Source organism: Pelodiscus sinensis, chromosome 2, assembly GCF_052426305.1.
Source record: "Pelodiscus sinensis isolate ZL-2025 chromosome 2, ASM5242630v1, whole genome shotgun sequence".
Lineage (NCBI taxonomy): Eukaryota > Metazoa > Chordata > Testudines > Trionychidae > Pelodiscus > Pelodiscus sinensis.
In genome coordinates, this window is record NC_143053.1 from 167343728 (window position 1) to 167365884 (window position 22157).

At 43.2% G+C, this 22157-nt stretch overlaps 1 protein-coding gene across 1 annotated transcript in view; it reads right to left on the reverse strand.

The window, feature by feature from the left end:
* Positions 1-22157, reverse strand: part of HECW1 (HECT, C2 and WW domain containing E3 ubiquitin protein ligase 1) — a 334425-nt gene that overhangs the window by 56601 nt on the left and 255667 nt on the right. The window contains exons 18-23 of the mRNA XM_014574083.4: positions 12032-12137; positions 11657-11753; positions 9167-9250; positions 7432-7541; positions 3422-3542; positions 376-489 (exon numbers count right to left, since the gene is read on the reverse strand). Of these exons, the coding sequence (XP_014429569.1) occupies positions 376-489; positions 3422-3542; positions 7432-7541; positions 9167-9250; positions 11657-11753; positions 12032-12137 (632 nt within the window). The remainder of the gene's footprint in view (positions 1-375; positions 490-3421; positions 3543-7431; positions 7542-9166; positions 9251-11656; positions 11754-12031; positions 12138-22157) is intronic.

A 22157-nucleotide genomic window follows, 5' to 3' on the forward strand; every position in this document is an offset into this window, starting at 1 on the left:
GTTCATTTTAAAGAGCCAGTGAAAGCTATTGGTTAAACAGGGGGATTAACAGTGGGGGTGGGGGTGGTAGGTGGGGATTAACAACCTGATATTGATTTGTGTGTGACAGTGCCTCAGTTCCCTCAATGGGGATTACTACCCATGGCACCAAGATGGTGAGTCTTAATCAGTTAACATTTCAGAAGAACTCAGATGAAAGAAACTATAGAAACTTTAGAAGTGCTAAGAAGAACAAAAGTTTGGGTTGTTTTTAATTCTATATGGACCAGTTCACTCCTCCAGAAGTAACCTAACACATAACAAGAGAGATTCAGACTTTCTCTAATGCTAACGTAATGACTCTCACACAGTGCACACTGTTTAATAGTTCCCTACCCTTCCTCTCCAACGAATGTGACATAGAGTTTGTTCCGCTGAAGCTCCTTGCGTGAATAAGCCATCACCTGATTGAAGGTGCCTTCCAACAAGTGGTCACGCCGTATAATTAACCTGCAAAAGAACATAGTAATACAAATCTTGTTAATCAGCACTATCTAAAATTCTTGAATAGGGTAGTGAGAGATGCTATTATAAAATATACATAAAGGTAAACAGGAGATATTAAAGGGCCATATTATTAAGCCCTGAAATAAGAGGAAAAAATTCAATTGAAGTCTATGGAGTTAAGCTTGCTTGTGCAAAGGCTAGTTTGGGTTTTTATTGATTCTTGTCTATTTGTTTACATTACTCTGTGACTGAAGATAGATTTCTCCTCTAAGTAGTAGATTGGTTCAAAATCTTGCTGTATCTCATAGACTCTCCATTACCCCCCCTGTACAGAAATTAAGAGTTGCAAATAGGCCTATGACCTTTCTACCTTCCTGGTGTCACCGCACTCCTGGGGTCGATTTTGATTTCATACTTGATTTACTGTAGTGCACATTGATGGCATTATTCCTTATGACATACCGGTATACGATAGGGTTACCATATTTCAACATTCAAAAAAGAGGACACTTCTGAGAGGGAGTGTATCTGTAAAAGTATCTACCAATGCACGTTATATTAATGAGTTATAATGTGTTCTATATAGTATAGAACACATTAGTGTAAGCAAGGGGAGAATCTTTATCTATACCTACTAAATGGTCTCATCTACTCTCCAAAGCATCTTTAATGAATGGCCCAGTGTTTCAAAAACTGCTTACAAGCATGGCCTATTGTAAAAATATCCTCTACACAAAAAATTATTTTTCATATATAGCTGAAATGTAACAACAGTCCTTTTGGAATGTGTTTCATGTCTGTCTTGGCAGGACTCTGAAGGGGATAACCAATGGCCAGAGCTCCACAGACAGGGCAAGAATAGTTTGACGATGACATTTGCTTAGAATAAATTGATTTTCAGATGTTTTTTTCCACAACACATGTGGTTTGGTATGACGCCAGGCCGATGCATGAACTCAACCAGATGCCCAGGAAATACCTTAGAAGCATACAGTGCGTTAGCCAGTTACTATAACTATCCATGGAAAATGGTGCAGAGAGGCAAGCCAGCTAGTAGGTGGTTTGGAATGGGAACTCCACAACTGAATGACAGAGAATTACAAGGTCAGATCTCAAGAATATATTAACAAAGTGAGAAAGGAAGCTAGTCTAACTAATATTTAGGTGCAATGGAGAACAGAAAGCAGTTAACAGGGCCTGATTTTTATAAGACTGAGCACCTGCACTGCAAGTTCAAATCAATGGGAGTAGTAGGAACTCAAGCCCACAATGTCTAACAACCAGGGCCCGATTTTCATCTGGAGTAACATTGATGTGTCAACTCAGAGTAAATCCAAAGGATATGGAGTTGCTTCAGAACTGTAATGCAGATTGAACCTCTCTGATCTAGGACTCTGGACTGAGATAATCTGTGGTCTAGCAGGCAGCACAGGGGTCAGCGGCTGGGAGCGTGGCTGGGGGACTAGGAGTGGAGCCGTTCCAGTGGCCATTGGTCCAGAGCCTGGCCAGGAATGGAGCTGGAGCCCAGCCAGGGGGCTTGGAGTGGAGCTGGTCCAATGGCTGGGAGGCTGGGGGCCTAGAGCCCAGCTGGAGAACCAAAGGGTGTGTCTAAACTACAGGGTTTTGTCAACAAAAGTGGACTTTTGTTGACAAAACTATACCTACATCTACACTACCAGGGTATGTCTACACTACCACCCTAGTTCGAACTAGGGTGGTAATGTAGGCAACCGGAGTTGCAAATGAAGCCCGGGATTTGAAACGAGGAGTAATGGTAGTTTGGACTAGGAAGCCTAGTCCGAACTACCTAGTCCGTGCCGCGTGTAGCTGCGCGGCGCGGAGTCCGCACTAGCGGACATTTAAAAATGGCGGCGCCCGGCTTTATGCAAATGAAGCCTGGGAAATTCAAATCCTGGGCTTCATTTGCAACTCCGGTTGCCTACATTACCACCTAGTTCGAACTAGGGTGGTAGTGTAGACATACCCCCACTGAGTTCTGTCGACAGTAAGTAGACAGAACGCAGCAGTTTTGTCGATGGCGGTAAATCTCATTCCACGAAGAATAACGCCGCTTGTCAACAGAGTTCTGTTGACAAAAGGCACTATTTCATCCACACTGTGCTTTTTCCAAAGAGAGCATCTAGACTCTCTGTCGAAAAAGCAGCTTGCTTTGTCGACAGAACTGGCTGTAGTCTAGATGCTCTTTGTTGACAGTATCTGTCGACAAAGCCTCTGTCGACAAAAGCCTGTAGTCTAGACGTACCCAAAGGGTGGAAGTGGAGGTGGAGCCTGGCTTTGGGACTAGCCAGCCTGGCCAGGGTGGGCAGCAGAGCACAGTTGCCAGGTCGAGCAGTGGGGTCAGTAGCCATGAAGGGATCCAATCTGGGAGACTGGTGGCCCTCAGGGAGAGCCTGGAGCCTGACAACAGAGGTGCTGGAATTGACCATACCTGACCCAGCAAACTCTCTTGTTTGGGACCGATTAGGTCCTGATGTTGTTGGACCACGGAGGTCCATCCTGTACTGTAACTGAGAGCTGAACCTGGGTCAATATCATTCACATTTGTCAAACATGTAATCTCTCTACCATTACTGCCTAGCAAATGGTATAGATAGAAATACCAACATCTCCTTAAAATAGGTAGAGGAGGAGTATAGGAGCAAATGGATCCATGAGAGAAAAAGCCCACCACATATAACCTTCTTGTTGGCTTATTTTTTTTGCATAAGTGTGCATGCATGTGTGTGTGTGTATATTTGTACATAAACACTTTTCCTGGACAAAGTACATAGATACAACATCTAATGTTTCATTCCTGATACATGATAATGATGTAACTCCACATATATCAGATCAGTCTCCTTATTCATGGCTATAATGACAAGACGAGGCTCCATCAAGTTCACTTATTGTAATCATGTGACACAATACTCACTTAATTTTACCTGGACCTTGTCCATATCCTTTGGCTTCAAGTTTTCGATAGAAATTGCGTAGCTTGGCTTCAAAGTCTCTCCTATATGGAGAGGGCGCTCGTGCACTAGCTCGCTGTAATCCTAGAAGGGAAAAGAGCAAAGTCTTAGAGTTAAAACCTTTAAAAGAGCATCTTATTCATACAGATGGTGTTTTCAGTCATAAATACTATATGAACTTCAGTTGATGTATGTAGAATTCCAGAGGGCTGATTATTCTCACATTCTATTTGACATAAATGCAGCCATCAGTGCTATAATTCACTGGTTCCCAACAGTTCTGGACAGCTACATCATCTTACCAGGATGATAGCTGTTCTCCCTTTGTGCTTCCTGAGTCTTCAACTCTGAGTGGCTTAAATAGAAAATCAGTGGTAGTTAGCTGTCTATGCACTCAGCTTCAAGTGGAGTGCCTCAAGGGTTGGTTCTAGGACCAGTTTTGTTCAATATCTTTATTAATGACCTGGATGAGGGGATGGATTGCACCCCAAGAAAGTTTGCAGATGCCATTAAGCTAGGGGCAGAGATAGATATGTTGGAGGGTAGGGACAAGGTCTGGAGTGACCTAGACAAATTGGAGGATTGGGCCAAAAGAAATCTAATGAGGTTCAACAAGGAAAAGTGCAGAGTCCTACACTTGGGATGGAAGAATTCCAAGCACTGTTACAGGCTTCGGAACAGTTCTGCAGAAAAGGACCTGGGGATTACAGTGGATGAGAAGTTGGATATGAGTCAACAGTGTGCCCTTGTAGCCAAGAAGACTAATGGCATATTAGGGTACATTAGAATGATAATTGCCAGCAGATCTAGAGAAGTGATTATTTCCCTTTAGTCAGCACTGGTGAGGCCACATCTGGAGTATTGCGTCCAATACTGCCCCGCCCCCATTAAAGAAAGGTTTGGAGAAAGTCCAGGGGAGGGAAACAAAAATGATTAGGGGGCTGGAGCACATGACTTACAAGGAGAGGGATTTGGGCTTATTTAGTCTGCAAAAGAGAAGAGTGAGGGGGGATTTGATAGCAGCATTTAAATACCTGAAGAGGGGGTTCAAAGAGGATGAAGACAGGCTGTGCTCAGTAGTGACAGATGGCAGAATGAGGAGCAATGGTTCCAAGTTACAGTGGGGGAGGTCTAGGTTGGATAATGGGAAAAACTATTTTATTAGGAAGATGGTAAAACACTGGAATGGGTTACCTAGGGAAGTAATGGAATCTCCATCCCTAGAGGTTTTTAAGTCCTGGCTTGACAAAGTCCTGGCTGGGATGATTTAATTAGGCTTGGTCCTGCTTTGGGCAGGGGGTTGGACTTCATGACCTCCTGGGGTCTCTTCCAAACCTATGATTCTATGATAATCTTAAAAATCTCTCTCTTCACCATCTTATAGGAAATCTCATTACCTGGCAGAATTATACTTTGGATACAATACAACACATCTGTTTAGCACATTTAGGGGGCTGAGACCTGGCTGTAAATGGGGTTCTCAGTTAATTTCCGGCTGCATATTAAAGGCGTTCAGCAATAAACACAAAAAAATTTTGTAGCACAAGAGAGGATTTCTGTCAGTGAGAAGTCTTACATTTTCACATTAACAGCAGATTTTCAGCAATTCAGGGCCTGTTTAGTTTTGAAATCTGAATTCTGAAAATAGCCAATTAGTTCTTTTGTGTAAAAGAGCACCACAGCAATCAGTATTAGAGAATGGGATCCATGAAATCCCATTTCTCTACACCTTTAGAGGAGACAATGAAAACAAGCCCTTTTACGAGAAGTTTGGCAAAAAAGCTACCAGAAGAAGGAAAAAAATACATTCAGTTGAAATATAAAGTATCTGTGAAGACTCATTTGTAGCAGGGGGAAGGATATTACTATTGACTCAGATGATAAAACAGAAAGGCATATTTATACAACATGCAAGGGGAATCCCGAGTGAAGCTTCTCTTGTTTTGTTAGAGCATATTTTACCTCACACAAGAAAAGAAATTATGAGTTATTCAAGAAGTAATTTGGGGATGCTGCAACCAGTACAGGTTAAACCTTTTAAATCCAGGACTCTCTGGTCCGGCAACATCTGTGGTCCAGCAGGATCATGGATGTTGCTGGACCAGAGAGCCCTGGCACCCGGAATCTGAGCCAGTCAGGGAGTCCAAGGGAGGGGAACCTCACCATCAGACAGGTGAGCTCCCTCCCCGCAGTGCCCTGGCCAGGCAGGGCAGCAGCAGGACTGGCGAGCCCTGTCTCTGTGTAGCCCCATCCTGGCACAGCAGCAGCGGGGCAGCTGCAGAGCCCCGTCACAGGAGAGCCCTGGTGTGGTGCGGTGTGGTAGCAGCAAGGCTGCCAGCAGGCAGTGAGCCCTGTCTCCGGGAAGCCCTGGCAGGGCACAGCAGCAATAGGGCATCCACAGAGCCTAGTCCTTGGGAAGCCCTGCGCAGGACAGAAGTGGGGCAGTTGCGGAGCCCTGTCCCCGAGAAGCCTCGGCTAGGCTGGGCAGAAGTGGGACCACAATGGCCGGGGAGCTCTGTGGCTGGAGAGCCCCAGACAGCTGGTGGCAGCATGCTAAGCCCAAGCCCTGTAGCAGCAGTGCTGGAGCCCAGTGGCAGTTGGGCTGGAGAGGAGCTAGCCAGAGGTAGGGGCAGTATCCTGGGAGGCCGGTGGCCTAGGATCTCTCTTGATCCAGCAAATTCCTTAATTCAGGACTGGTCAGGTCCCCAGAACGCTGGACCAAGGAGTTCCAACCTGTAGTACAGATGAACATATAAAACATTCGCTGAAATCAATATTTGCCATCTTGCCACAAAAAGGTTAAAAGCCACTGTATGGCTCTCATCACACTGATGAGTGAGGATATTGGTCAAATGTTTAAATCTCATGCAAAATTGATATATGCCCATATTATGTCAGTAATCAGTACAGGTGCAAATCCCTGCTGTAGAGAATGAAAAACACAATTTGCACGGACCTTTATCCCTGATTTGAAATCAGAAAATCCAGTGGTTACAACAGGACATTTTTCAAAGATCTCCCCTGCATATACAAGACATCAGTGTTTCTCCACAAAAATATTAAGACTGATATTTGCAAAGTCATCAGAGGATTTGGCACCCATTTCTCATTCATTTTAATAGGAACCGGGTGTCCAAACAGCCCAGATGGCTCTGAAAACAGCCTACACTGATTTAAGAGCATATTCCTGGGATGTCACTCAAAATGACCACCAAGGCAATTGCATGGTTGAAGTGTAGACTAATGCAGTCTCCTTTTAGCTAATAGAGCCACCTGCTGATCGATTTTCTTAGCACAGACAATATTTCAGTGATACAGAGCACTTGGAAATAATCTTCTATGAATGGACACCTTTCAGGAAAACATGTTTTAGTCAATTTATTGGCTCAATACAAGATAATTAGGTGAAAAGTATTTGGCCTGTGACATATGATTAGGCCAGACTAGATGATTGAATGGTCCCTCCTGGCATTGAACTGTATTATTCTTGGGAGAAGCAGCAGCATTGGAAACATTGTCTGGCTGAATATTAAGTTTGGCCTACAGCTGTTTGCTAGACTTCTGAAAGCTTTGCCATACATATGTGATTTGCACTTTGCTTTACCATCTCATATTCATATTCAAGAATGTCAATAAATTAGACTCAGAACACAATCCTCTTCTCAGTCTAATCTCCCCTCACCATTTGGAAGCCATGACAATATTTTCTACTCCTTGAATAATCACTGATTTTCACCAGGCCACTGCCATCAGTGTCCCATGAGACAAATGAAGTGACAGCATTCTGTGTATTAACCAAACACCCCTGCAGAAAAAAACTGTCGGAGGCCAATTTTCAACGGTGTAAACTGACACAGCTTTTTGGGGGTCTGTGAGTGGCAACATTTATTCCAGTTGATATCTGCCCTTCTGTAATTGTCAAAAGGAGAAGTGCAACAAGCACAGGAGCTTATGTTGTTTTCCCTTTATTTACCTGGAGAATTCTGAGGTGAGGAGCAGGGTGAACAGCGAGGAGAGAAGCTATAGCCAGGGTGGAAGGCAGCCTGCAGGGGTATGTAGGACATAATATCCTCCTCAAAGAGGCTGAAAGGAAAAACGATAGACACAGACTCTGTTTGCACTCATTATACATGAAGAAGCATAAGAATTTGGTAGAGTAGTATTTTGTTACAAACATCTCTTTGGGCAGCCCTTCACAGAATCATAGATCATAGAACCATAGGGCTGGAAGAACCCTCAGAAAGTCATCAAGTCCAGCCCCCTGCCCAAGGCAGGACCAATCCCAACTAAATCAACCCAGCCGGGGCTTTGTCACGCTGAGACTTAAACACCTCTAGGGATGGAGATTCCACCACCTCCCTCGATAACCCATTCCAGTGCTTCACCACCCTCCTAGTGAAATAGTTTTTCCTAATGTCCAACCTAGACCTCTCTCACTGTAACTTGAGACCATTGCTCCTTGTTCTGCCATCTGTCACTACTGTGAACAGCCTTTCTCCATCCTCTTTGGAACCTCCCTTCAGGAAGTTGAAGGCTGCTATCAAATACCCCCTCACTCTTCTTTTCTGCAGACTAAACAAAACCAAATCCCTCAGCTTCTCCTCATAGGTTATGCGCTCCAGCCCCTTAATCATTTTGGTTGACCTCTGCTGGACTCTCTCTAATGCGTCCACATCGTTTCTATAGTGGGGGGCCCAGAACTGGACACAATACAACAGATGTGGCCTCACCAGAGCTGAATACTTACAACACAAAGATCAGTACCTACAGAGACTTAAAACAGTGATCTTCCCAATCAGACAGGACTTCAGAAGCAAAGTCTTTATTTTAAATAAAAAAGTGAGTTCCATTAGGCATTCTCAAGACACAACATTACCCTATTGGATGGATGAGCCAAGGTTTTGAGGCAATGGTAAGAGCAACAACATCCAGTGGTCAAAGTGAGAACAGGGGATACAAATTGTTTCCCTTTTAACTACATTTGTCTCAGTCAGATATTTTGCTACAGCCCTGCATGGCTCTGTGCCAATCTGCATCAAGGTATAGGCAGTGGGATCAAGTCGTGGACATTTTGCTTTACATAGAATGGGCTGTGTAACGCCAATCAAAATCAACTCGAGTGGAATATGCTTTAGTGTAAACAGAGAGCACAAGAGAAATGTAATCCTTTATTGTGTTGAGTCACATAAATCAAATTATTCTGGGCTCTAAAGACTTAATTTCAGTGGGGCTTCAAAAGATGCTAAGACCCTGCTTACAGTACTTAAGCCTTGCCTCCATTACTTAATAATGGTTGTTCAGTCTGTTGTATCTCAGCTCTTCCTTAATGTGAGGTAGCCTTGTAGAGATCGCTGCCAGTGGCATAACTAACACTACGATCAACAGCATCTGATTGTTATTTAGAAAGGTGTGAATCACATTTCCACCTTTAAAATTACCACAGGAAAAGTTAAAATGTCATTTCTAATCTGATCCTTAAAAGCCAAAACCAAACTATTCAGTGCAATTGGAGAGTAACGTTCATTGTGCCACTGGGGGTTAGGTTTCTGGAAACTAGGATGTGACACATATATTGTGAGCCTTAGCAGAAAACAACCTAGATTTAACAAATTAGGTCAATCACTTAAAATATTTCAACAAATATGAGGCGGAGATTGCTAGTCAGCTTCTTGTGCATCATGAGAGACAAATTGTTTTGAATTGATTACCTCAATAGAATTACTAAATCTGCATCACAGGACAGCTTTTCAAGCCCATGTGTACCCTCTGTCCGAATGTAATGGATCTTCTCCCTAGAAAATTAATGACAAGAAGGGGAAAAGAAATCAAATCAATATAAAACCACAAGATAAGAATGGATTATTTTTTACTCACTACCCCTCTAACTTTTTTTTGCTTTTCTCACAAAGATAGCAAATAAATATCCTTTTTGCCTCACACATTTTTCTAATCTGAACAGCAAAACCCATAACACAACACTATTTATATCATACCAGAATTCTGACCTATAGTGAGGTAGAATGGCTTCCCACTGACCCAGAGAGGAAGGGATCACTCTGTGAATTCTGGTGGGTGGAGCCAAGCAGTACTCTCCCCTACCCCCGGAAATCAGGGGATGTCACAGGAAGTATTAAAGAGTAGGTCTGGCACTCTGTTGGAGAGCAGTTGCCGAAACAGCAAGATACCCCTTGCCTGCTCCCAAAGTGGGAGACCAACACAGGCCCCTCTGACCCTGAGAACTGGCCCAACATGCCAAAATTCCCAGTTGACTGAGACATGGAAGAGTAGCCAGGATTACCTCAGGCCTTCTACCAGCTAGCCACAGAGGACCTGCTACAGATCCAGATACAATTGGAGGCGGGAGTTCGGAAATAGCCCAGGGACAGCTGATCCTACTTCAGCTGTATTGTTGCCAAAGATCCAGTCAGGTCAGGCTCCCTGCTGACCAAGGGGAACTCTGCCACTGGTAGGGCTATGGGCTGGGATACTGCGGAGTGGGTAGGCCTGCATCTCCTTGTGCCACCCCAAATTGAGTGTGGAAACAAAACAGTAACCTAGAGATGATGGTTTTACTATCCTGTTACAAATCTCATTACATATCCACAAAGCTGTCTAGTCTCCATCATTAGTCAATTTTGTTCTCTGCTAAAAAAGAGATAAAGGCATTTCCTATTCTCTAAGGGATAAGAACTCACATTACACAAGTGAAAAAAAAACTGGAATTATTTGATGATGATGATAAAAGTTCTCAGCTACAAAAATGCACATCTTAAATACAAGAGGCAATTTTCATTCTCTCCCTGAATCCATTAGCATTTCATTCCTCCTGGAGACGGTTTTAATCCTTTACACCCAAAGAACTCTTTGTCTGATCCTCACAGGTAAATGATCAATCAGCAAGGCAAGCAAAACTCTCAGAGAGAAATCTCACTGGAAAAACTTGGATGTTCTCTCTTTTGTTATGCTGGTTACAGTGTGGCCTTTATTGAATTCAAGGGCCAGATCCTCAGCTGGTATAAACTGGCATTACTCCATAAAAGCCAATAGAGTGAAGCTGATTTACACCAAATGAGGGTCTAGCTCCAGAAGATTAATTTAATCCTTATAATTATCATTTATTTCAAATTTTAATTATTATTCTGTTTTTTTCTTTTTTCATTTCACCCCTTTTATATAAGATGAAAGGAACAGGTAAAATACTTTGATAGCATCAGTTGGTTTAATTACTTTGTAAAGGATGTTAAACATATTATTAAGTCCTCAGAGGAAACAAGTGAAGACAGGAGTGCAATTTAGTAAATAATGCTATTATATTTCTGTAAAATATAGGGCTCTTTCTGTCTTGGCATTACTATTAGAGTTAAGGGGTAAAATGTTGTTGCCACTGAAGTCAATGGGAAGTTTGCCATTGTCTTCAGTGGAGCCAGGATTTCACCCAAACCTCTGAAGAATAAGATAACTGTAGGCAGATGTATAGCATTTTTTGCCACTGAGGCATAAATATAGTGGCCGTGTACCCACATATACCACACTTCTTTCCTATACTTGGGTGCCTGCGGAAAATAATAACTGAGCTATATGGACTCTGTTAGCAAAAGCTGAAACTTTTGTGGTGACCATGGAAACTAGGGCACTTCTTCATTTTTCCTGTTAACAAGGACTTGACTCATCTTCTAGAGAAAACGCATCTGAAATGTAGAAGATGATACAAGGAGGCCAACAGGTGAACTCTACAAAGAGAACAAGGAAAATAAGGGAAACAGGAGAGGGGGTAGAGAACATCATAATAAGAACAGGTTCAAGACTGAGCAATACTGAGCTGTAGTGAGCACTCCCCATCTACAGAGAAGGACCTGGATGTACACATTTATACTGTGCACAGAAGGGGTGACATTTTCAAAGCATCTAAGTGACTTTTTGAGCCTAGGTCCCATTGACTTCCCCACTGACTGCTTGTCAGGGTGGAAAGGAAATAGTGAGGGAGGCATCGGACACCAACAGGCGTTGAGCCCATGGTTGTTGATGATGATGATGATGATGATGAATGGCCATGGAATGGTATAATGAATAACTGGTGGCCTGGAGATAGAGGATGTCCTTCTTTCAAGGCCTCATGGAACACCTTATCTGCTGGCTTGAAAGTCAGCAGGAGACAGGATTAAAGAGAAGGTTTATAGCGACTTGGAACAAATCAGTACCTGAGTGCATGGTTCCTGGCCAGGCTTGGCTGACGCTCTTGCAGCATCTCAAAAATGTTTGGTTGGCGTAGAAATGCGACAATCTTGTCATTGTAAGCTGGAATAGTTAAAATCACAACTCTAGAAACAAGTGACACTTTTGCAGAGGATAACAAATGTGCAACTGAAAATTACTTGTCAAATAGTGATAATACAGCATATGGGAGAAATCATACACTAATACAATGTGATCACCACTGATATAATATCACCTGGCTCCTCATTAAGGAAGAATGGTTTGGAGAGCTAAGTAAGGGGTATGATTGTTGAAAGGTCCTAAAACAGTTCCCGAGGAGCCCCACTAGGAAGAAAAAAATAATAGAAGGCCCTACTTACCTAGAGGTAATGACTCATGATGGTGCTGGTTTCGAATAGCTGTTACTAGGCTGTTGCCTGGTCTGGTCAACAGAGATATGCCTCTATTCCGGGAGACTTCTGATGCCTAGAATGAAAGAAGGAAAGAAAGAAATGTTATAACAAAATGATTAGCTACATATTAGTCAATACACTAATGATGCCTTTTACTTTGTGACTTTAATCCAGAGTCTTGAGGTTAACTGACTCATTTTGGGAAACAATACAGGTGGGATGTCCCTGGTCTGGCACTCTCGGGACCTGAGTGGTCCTGAACCAGAGAGTTTTCCGGACCAGGGATGCTCCCCTACTGGCTGTCCTACTCCCAGACTCTCCAGGCTGGGGATCCCACTCTGCTGCCGCCAGGGTTCCTGGGACCACACGATTGTTGCCAGCCCCTTTCAGAAGCCGTCCGCTCCACTGCCTCTGGGGATTCCCAAGGACTCCACAGCCCAGAGGTCCCTGTTGCTGCCTGGGGTTCCCTGTTGCTGCCTGGGGTTCCCTGTTGCTCCCTAGGGGTTCTCTGGCTGGGGCTTCCTGGCCAACCCAGCCACTCTGCTGCTAGGGATTAGGGTCTCCGATCATGGCTCCTTGGCCCCACCTAGTCCCGATGATGCTGGGGAGTTCCCTGGTCGGAGCCACCCGGCCTGCTGCTGCTGGGTTTCTCTGGTCGCTCGGCCACCACAGCCCCACTGCTACTGGGGATTCTTCGGGTTCCCTGGCCCAGATAAAGCTGTGGATTGCCAGGGCCAGTCCTGCTCCTGCTGGGGAATTCCTTGGGGTTCTCTGGCCTAGGGCCACCTGGCTCTGCTGCTGCAGTGAGTTCCTTAGTTGGGGGAGGGGCTCCTCATTCACCACCTGTCCTGGCTGATACCAGGGGTTCCTTGGCTGGGGTGGGTGCTCCCCATTTGCCACCTGGCCCTACTGATGCCAGGAGTTCCACAGCTGGACCGGGGCTCTCCAGCCGCCACCTGGACCAGCCACTGCTGGCCCAGCTAGGGCTACCCAGCCCTGTGTTCTCCACCTGGGTCCCGCTCCCACCTCCAGGGCTCTTTGGTCCAGCAACATCCATGGCCCTGCTGGACCACAGATATTGTTGGACCAGAGAGTCCCTGATTTGGGAGGTTCAACCTGTAGTTTTGTTTTATTACTGTTATTGGTCAGAGTTTTCAACACTATATTCTAAACTTGTGAGGTATGCTGCATAGTTCTAGTCTTGAGAAATTACATATGGAATCAATAACATGCATCTTAATAGCATATAAATAATTTAGGCACAAATATTCTTCAAAAGGAAGGAGTTTACCCTCTGATGGTCAAGTTTTTGTCCAGTTTCAAAGAGTCATATAATTCTGGATTTGTAAATGGATGTTATACAACTCCAGTAGACCTTGTCTAAACTATACAATTTTACCTCTTTAGTTATGCCAGCATATTTGAGCAGAAATTCCTCCCTTCCCCCACATCAATACCGTCATTCTAAGGTACATGTGCTTGCATAGGTATATAACTTATTCCAGTCCAACAAAGCAATATAAACTAAAGTGCCTTATATAAGTGCCTCCAAGTCAGTATAACTGCATTTTTTACTGGCATAACAATATTATTAAAACATCAGCCTAACTACGCAAGTCAAATTTTTAAAGTATAGAGCAGACCTTTGCATTCAATGATTATATTTGGTGTGCAAATCCGTATATATCTAGAAACAGGTATTTGTGCAATTTTGAATAAAATAAACAAGGACACTTTAATTTGGCTCTAAAATATTTATTTGAACTTATTGTTCAAATAACAAGAGGAAAAGATATATCAGACCAGAAAGGGTTACTATTTTTTCCCAGAAGTAAATGTAACTTGCATGAATATATATATATATATATATATATATTTTTTCACACTTTATTTATATATTCACACTTCGGATAAACAGAAACCATGCATATGCATGCCTCCTATATATATATATAGGAGGCATGCATATGCATGGTTTCTGTTTATCCGAAGTGTGAATAAACAGAAGCAGCAAGAGTCCAACATTTGGGCCTTGACTACATCAGGAAAATGACCCACTATTGACAGTGATTGTCAGCCTTGTTTTGCCCTGGATATTTTCCAACTGTTGAAAAAAGCTGCCAGCATAGACAAAGCATGGCTGAGACCATATTTCACAAAATGTCAATCATATTTTCTGCAGTAGTATTGAAAATGGTACTGTCTTGTCCATACTGGCAGCCAACCATTTCCAACACCAGTTTGAAAGGTGTGAGGAGAGGAGGAGCCATTCCCTGCTTTTCTTAGACTTCCTGTGTGACTTTGGGCAAGTTGCGTAGTGCCAAGTGTACAAAGATATTTAGGTTCATAAAGATTCAGATAGATGCCCCATGGGATTTAAAATAAAGCAGATAAACAACTTATGCACACAACTCCCACTGATTTCAACAGGAATGAGGTGCTTAACCTGCTTAGGTTCTTTCAAAAACTCTACTAGGGTACGTCTACACTACAACGTTAATTCGAACTAAGGGTATGTCTATGCTGCATCCCTAGTTCGAACTAGGGATGCAAATGGAGACAATCGAAGTAGTTAATGAAGCGGGGACTTAAATATCCCGCGCTCCATTAACATGATCTCGCTGGCGCGCTAGTTCGAATCACAGCTGATTCGAACCAGGAAGTGCGCGCCGGGACGCGTTAGTTCGGACTAAAGCCCTTAGTCCGAACTAATGTTACTCCTCATTTTTTGATGAGTAACATTAGTTCGGCCTAAGGGCTTTAGTCCGAACTAACGCGTCCCGGCGCGCACTTCCTGGTTCGAATCAGCTGTGATTCGAACTAGCGCGCCGGCGAGATCATGTTAATGGAGCGCGGGATATTTAAATCCCCACTTCATTAACTACTTCGATTGTCTCCATTTGCATCCCTAGTTTGAACTAGGGATGCAGTGTAGACGTACCCTAACTTAGTTCGAATTAGTTAATTCGAACTAAGCTAATTCAAACTAACGGATCCAGACTAAAAAACTAGTTCGAATTAGCGTTTTGCTAATTTGAACTAGCATGTCCACATTAAGTGAACCCTGAACCAGGCTTAAGGATGGCCGGAAGCAGTGCCGGCAGGGCATCAGAGGAGGACTTAGAGCGTGGAGCTGCTGTCTCAGGCAAGCCGAGGGCTGTGCTTAAAGGGTCCCGACCCCCACCCCGGACAGACAATTCTCAGGGGTGCCCCGCTTGCAAAGCAGTCCTGGCTTGGATTGCCCAGAGTACCCACACTGGGCACATCACAGCACTCGGCCATCAGACTGGCTGCACTTGCCGCAGGCTGCCATCTGGGGAGAGGGGGAAATTGGGGGGCTGCAGGAGAGCTTCCACCCCAAAAGTCCGCAGAGCCAGCCCAGTCCTCCCCATCAGGGGCGCGTACCCCATTCCTCCCTCACCTCCTTCCACTTACCCTTCCCTAGCCCCTCTTCTTGATGTACAAAATAAAGATAACGTGTCTTCCAAAATGGAATCTGTCTTTATTGAACGAAACTGGGGGAGACTGGGAAAAGGAGGTGGGAGAGGGGAAGAGAGAGGCTGGGAGAGGGGAGGGCAACTAAAATGATCAGGGGTTGGGAACAGGTCCCATATGAAGAGAGGCTAAAGAGACTGGGACTTTTCAGCTTAGAAAAGAGGAGACGGAGGGGGGACAGAATAGAGGTCTCTAAAAGCAGGAGTTGGGTGGAGAGGGTGCATACAGAAATGTTCTTCATTAGTTCCCATAAAGAAGGACTAGAGAACACCAAAGGAAAGGAATGGGTAGCAGGCTTCAAACTAGTAACAGAAAGTTGTTCTTCACAAAGCAAAGAGTCAACCTGTGGAACTCCTTGATGCAGGAGGCTGTGAAGGCTAGAACTAGAACAGAGTTTAAAGGGAAGTGAGATCAAGTCATGGAGGTTGGGTCCATGGAGTGGTATTAGCCAGGGGGTAGGAGTGGTGTCCCTGCCCAAGATTTATGGAAGGCTGGAGATGGATGGCACGAGACAAATGGCTTGGTCACTGTCTTCGGTCCATCCCCTCCAGGGTCCCTAGGGTTGGCCGCTGTCGGCAGACAGGCTACTGGGCTAGATGGACGTTTGGTCTGACCCAGTACGGCCATTCTAAGCTCAGGGCTCAGGGTCGGGGGTCTCAGTGGACCACCTTGATTTTCATGCACACCTGCTCCTGGGTGGCCAGGTTGGCAGCTATCCTGCCCTAGACGGCCACTTTCCTGTGCCTAGTGCGGAGGTCGTGGACGAGGTCCACGATGTCTGCACTAGCCCAGGCGGGTGCCCGCCTCTTGCGGTCCCGGGCAAGCTCCCGGGAGCCGCCAGCCTGGTCCCGGGAAGAGGGGAAGGGCTGGGGGGCATCGGTGGGTGGCTCGAGCCGTGCCAGGTGCAGGGTCCGCTGGCTGGGTGCTGTCAGGCTTGCACCTGGCACGGGCACCGTAGGCCAGCCCGTGCCCCTTTAAGGGGTCCGGGGCCGGGAGGGGGGCAGATGAGTTTCCCTGGTGTTGGCCAGAGTGGCCACCAGGGAAACCTGGGGAGGGCTAGCCTCCCACTAGTTCGAATTAAGGTTCTACACAGCCCTTAATTCGAACTAGTAAGTTCGAACTAGGCTTAATCCTTGTGGAATGAGGATTACCTAGTTCGAACTAAGCGCTCCGTTAGTTCGAATTAAATTCGAACTAACGGAGCGCTAGTGTAGCGCCTAAGAAAGTTAGTTCGAACTAACTTTGTAGTGTAGACATACCCTTAGATACTTATCTACACTTTTAGTAGCATAACCACATTTGTAAATCTGGTTCTTAGAGTTTGTCTACAAAAGGACACTCATCAAAATGAAACCAAATTAACTAAAGGCATGAATTTAAATTGCACTAAACCCCTGTATGATCACCCTCGTTCAGAATTAAAGTGGACTTAATTAGGTTTATTTTAAATCACATCCAATTTAAAATCACTAAATCAAATTAAGGCTACTTTAATTCCAAATTAAAATGCCACTATGGGGGTTTAATGTGGTTTAACTAATCCACTTTAAATTCACACAGCAATTAATTTTGAGTGCTCCTGTGCAGACAAGTCCTCAGTCCTTTTGCATCTCAGTTCCCCATCTGTAACAATAGGAATACTATTACTTCCCTACATCACAGTGATGTTGTGAGAATAAATACATTAAGGTTTTGGAAGGTGCTCAGCCAGTGAGGATAACAAGTATTGACTGCTTGCTGACAAATATGGTTAGCAATGGGCAATTTTATTACGATAAAAATAATAGTAAGAGAGAAAGCAGAGTTCACCCTGAATCATCTCACACTTAATATGTGTGTTAATCCAAAGTAACACTATTCTGATGCTAATGGAATTATGCTGGTAACAAATCAGCATGAGAGAGATCTGGACAAAGATGCGTGAAAACACCAATTCCCAAAATGCTGAGGTGGTAAGTGCTTATTTCTTATTCGACAAATTGTAGTGCTGGGTAGTAACTTCAGAAATAAATTGCCCTTATTTCAGTATTTTAGATGCTTAGCTTTGAATCCAAGCTCAGGTGAATGTTGATCATATTATGCAAAAGTGGCTAGGAGTCCTGTGGCACCTTATAGACTAACTGAAGTGTTGGAGCATAAGCTTTCGTGGGCAAAGACCCACTTTGTCAGATGCATGTAGTGGAAATTTCCAGAGGCAGGTATAAATATGCAGGCCAGAATCAGGCTGAGGTGGATCCAATCAGGGAGGATGAGGCCCACTTCTAGTAGCTGATCTGGAGGTGTGAATTCCTTGAGAGGAGAAGCTGCTTTTGTAGTTAGCAAGCCATTCACTACAAAAGCAGCTTCTCCTCTCTTGGAATTCATACCTCCAGATCAGCTACTAGAAGTGGGCCTCATCCTCCCTGATTAGATCCACCTCAGCCTGATTCTGGCCTGCATATTTATACCTGCCTCTGGAAATTTCCACTACATGCATCTGACGAAGTGGGTCTTTGCCCACGAAAGCTTATGCTCCAACACTTCAGTTAGTTTATAAGGTGCCACAGGACTCTTCGCTGCTTTTGCAGATTCAGACTAACACGGCTACCCCTCTGATACTGATCATATTATGGTCACATATCAGAACTTCCAATTGGTGACAAATGAAAACAGAACAGCTACATGTGCCTGACAAGTCACCTTTGTAATGTATAAAACATAAAAGTGTATCCAGGTGGTGAGACACTGCTGCTATAGCATATTGTACATTTTCCCTCACTTTTGATCTCACTTACCCCAGTCTGACACACATCTAGTGGTATTGATTTCAGCGGAGTCCTTTCAATTTATCCCCATGTCAGTGTAAAGAGGACCAGCCCCAAAGTGTTTAATATACTGGTGTGATAACCTTCATAAAATCCATCTTGTCTTTAAAGACAAATTTATTACTTAACTCTCCAGGAAGTCTTCTAGGGTGTAATTACATTAAGTTACAACTAATCTTGTGGGAACTGTTGCTATTTTAAACATCATGTATTGGATCAATGATTTTGGAAAGCTGCATTGGAGTAATGAAAAATTTGGCTGTAGAATAGCCACCTCTCATCATAAACAATTTTGTCTAACCCTGAAGATGTTCTGAAGACACAGGGAGAAGCAATGGATCCTTTTTCTGTCTTCATTATCCCATTCCTCCTTGCAGAGCTCACAGGGTTTGTTAATGTTATTTTCATGCTTTTATAAGATAATTTCCCTCTTTTGTACCAAAGCTGTGCTAATTCCTCTTCTTAGTCTCGTGGTCTCTTTCTCCCTCTCACACCTCACCAGCATGTCTTTCCTCACAAACTTGTGCCTAAAACAGCCTTACTGATCCAGCTGTCATTGTGATATCTCCTCTCAAAATTTACTTCCTCCTGTTAGTTTTATACTGCTTACCATTTGCTCCAGCCCTTGTACACAATTCTATTCTTCAAATCATAAAGAGATGAAGGGGATGTGCATAAGGGTGGGGAGCAATGAAAAAAATGATTTTAAATAAAAAACTGCAAAGAAAACAAGTAGTATAAGAATAAAAGAAATAAAAGAATCAGAACTAACCAGATACACAAGAAATTACAGAATAGATAATCTGATTTTATAAGTTTTACTCCCTTCCTTTTCCTATTGTTATCACATAGCCATCACTGGCAGAATATTGTTATGCTTGGGCTTTGACATTACACTTCCACATTACACAATTTTGCTCTCTAATATGATTTGCAGCTATTACTAGATAGCAGAAGAATTCCAAATAATCTAATCAGATCTCCTAATTTTCCTGCAGTCTTTAGACATATATAGAACAATTAATAGCTCTGATTCATTGCTTAATTACAATAGTCTCCTCTGCCCTGACTTTGTAATTGAATCAGTTAATTCAGTTTATCAGATTATTTTCCATTTAAAAAAAAAAGTGACAGTTAATGATTTAGCATCCTGACTCATTTAGTGCTGGGCAATTTGACAATTTTATACACTGAGTTAACAGACTTGTGGTTTCCGCTTGTAGATTGCAACCAGATAGCTGGGAGCTCCTTTAGTGCCCAAGCCCACCATAGCAGCTTCTTTTCTGTCTTCTGTAGACTTTATGTTTGTGATTTATTGCAGTCATCACTAAAAACATCCAGCTTCTGCCCATTTGAATTATGCCACCTGTCCATCACAGGTTGGGGCTGTGATCATATAAAATACAGCTACTTCCTCCTTCTGCCATTGGTTTGACTCACATTTCTCCCTGTTGTTATTAGGGTAAATTTATAAGATCTAATATTCCATGTCATCACACAATGTCAGAGATCATTCTAGAAGAGAAACCAACTAGACAATGGTGACATTTCACTGTTGCTACTGATTTGTTCTGATTTCGGGCAGTCTAACAGGATTTTAGACATAGATGGTCCTCTGGTCTTTAGCTATTGACTTCATTGGAACAACACAAATTTACACTAGCTGAATATCTGGCCTATTAACTTTTTAAAAGGGCAACTGGGATGATTAGCCTTTACTTTTTTTGCTCTACAGAAAGGGGAAAATGGATGCCCTTGCACCCAAAATTGTGACAATTTGTAGACATTTTACAGGGTATACTACACAGTGCTACTGAGGATTAAGAAGTTTACAAATGGACATCAAAAGCCTTTACAAGGGTCTTTAATTTAGGAAGGTATTTTACAGGGGGAAAAAGAGGAATATGAGTGACCAACCTTTGCGTCAATACATTTTATACCCTGAAAGAGGGGATTGGAATGGGAAGGTGTTCCAAAATATTCACAAATACATTTTATATGAAATATGATGTATAGATTAAGAAGGAAAGAATGAGTTATGGCTTTGGGTGGAAAAGTTCAGAAACAAAAGTGACCCACCAATAAAAGCTGTATAATTATGCTCTTCTTTCTCCAGACAATACGTTTTACATATCATCAAGGTGAAGAAAATGAATTTATTCAAAAAAGTCTCATTTGTACGGTCCAATTTAATAAGAGATGCTTATTTTAGAGGTACATTTGAGATGTTAAAATATGAGTTTTGATTCCTGGTGCAAGGGCCACTGTACTGAACTTCACAGGCCTTTTTAAGCCTTTTCTTATGAGGCATGTTCTCCAACTGACAAATAATTCTTCTGACCCTTTTCTGCACCCTCTCCAGTTTTCCAAAATCTTGCACACCATTATCTGATTCAGCAGTGCCAAATACAGAAGTAAAACTACTTTCCCATTCCTACTCCCTACTCCCCTGTGTATACATCTAAGGATCAATAGAGTCAAAGCATTGCAGTGCATGCTCATGTTCAGTTGCTTTCACACTATTACCCTACATCCTTTTTCAGAGTTGCTGTTCTTTTCTTTTCTTTTTTTTTGTTTTGTTTTTTTAGATGCAATCCCTCTTTTCTGTAGGTATGGCCAGCATTCCTTGTTCCTAGATGTATAACCTTCCACTTGGCTGCATTACAATGCATTTTGCTTGAATGGGCCTAGCTTGCTATGTGATCCAGATCATTCTGTAGAACTGCTGAGTCCTCATCAATACACAGCACTCCGTCAGTGTTTGGGTTATCCACATACATTGCCAGTGGTGATTTTATAATTACTTCCAGATCCCTGATGAAAATGTTGAACAGCCTTGAGCCTCATACTGATACCCAAGGAGCCCCATTCAAACATCTTTCCCCCATTCAATGATGATTCCACATGGACAATTACTTCTTGAGTTGTAGCCAGTTCTTAATCCTCTTTATTTGTATTATATGGTGCCAACGTTTTAGTCAGAATGTTGTGTGGTACTAAGTGAAATACCTTACAAAATTTAAAGTATACTACATCTATGAAGTTACATTTTTCAACCAAATGTCCCATCTCATCAATGAATGAAATCATAACTGTTTGACAAGAACTATTTTCCATAAAGCCATAGTGACTAGCACTGATTATATCCCTATCCTCTATGCTCAGTGCAAAGACCATCACTGACCTTCATTATGTTAAGGAGAGGGACAAAAAAACAAAACAAAACAAAAAAACCTCCAAACCAACAGCTGATTTATTTAATTAATGCTGACAGATCTTTAAAATCTCCCATTTGCTTCTCTCCTGCTGTTTGGAGGGCTCTCCCTGCTGCTCAGCGGAGGAGCCAGCGGAAATGTAAACAGCTGGCAAGTGGCTGGGGGGAGGCATGTTTTGACATGTTGCTCCTCTTTCCCTTTCAAACCTAAAGCGAGTCTCTGGGATTTCCCTAAGGGGAACCTTTATAGGACAAAACCATATCTTATGCATATGAACAATAGTTATCTCACTATGAATCCTAATGAATCCTGCTGGAATTAACATTGATAGGGTCAATATTAACTAGGAAGTTTCTTTCTGTTTTTCTGAGAGATGATGAATAGCTGTGGCTGTGACCCACTCCCAACTTGTTCCCTCTTCCCTCCCTTCCTTGTAACTCCAAAAAAGCCTCTATCATATACGGTTCTGCAGGTTGGAGAGAAATGCTGGTGCTTTACCATCGCTGCCTCCACTATCCCAAATGCATGTGCTGTTATGCAATCTCAAGCTTTCTTTGTCTTTATTGTACTTCCCTTCCC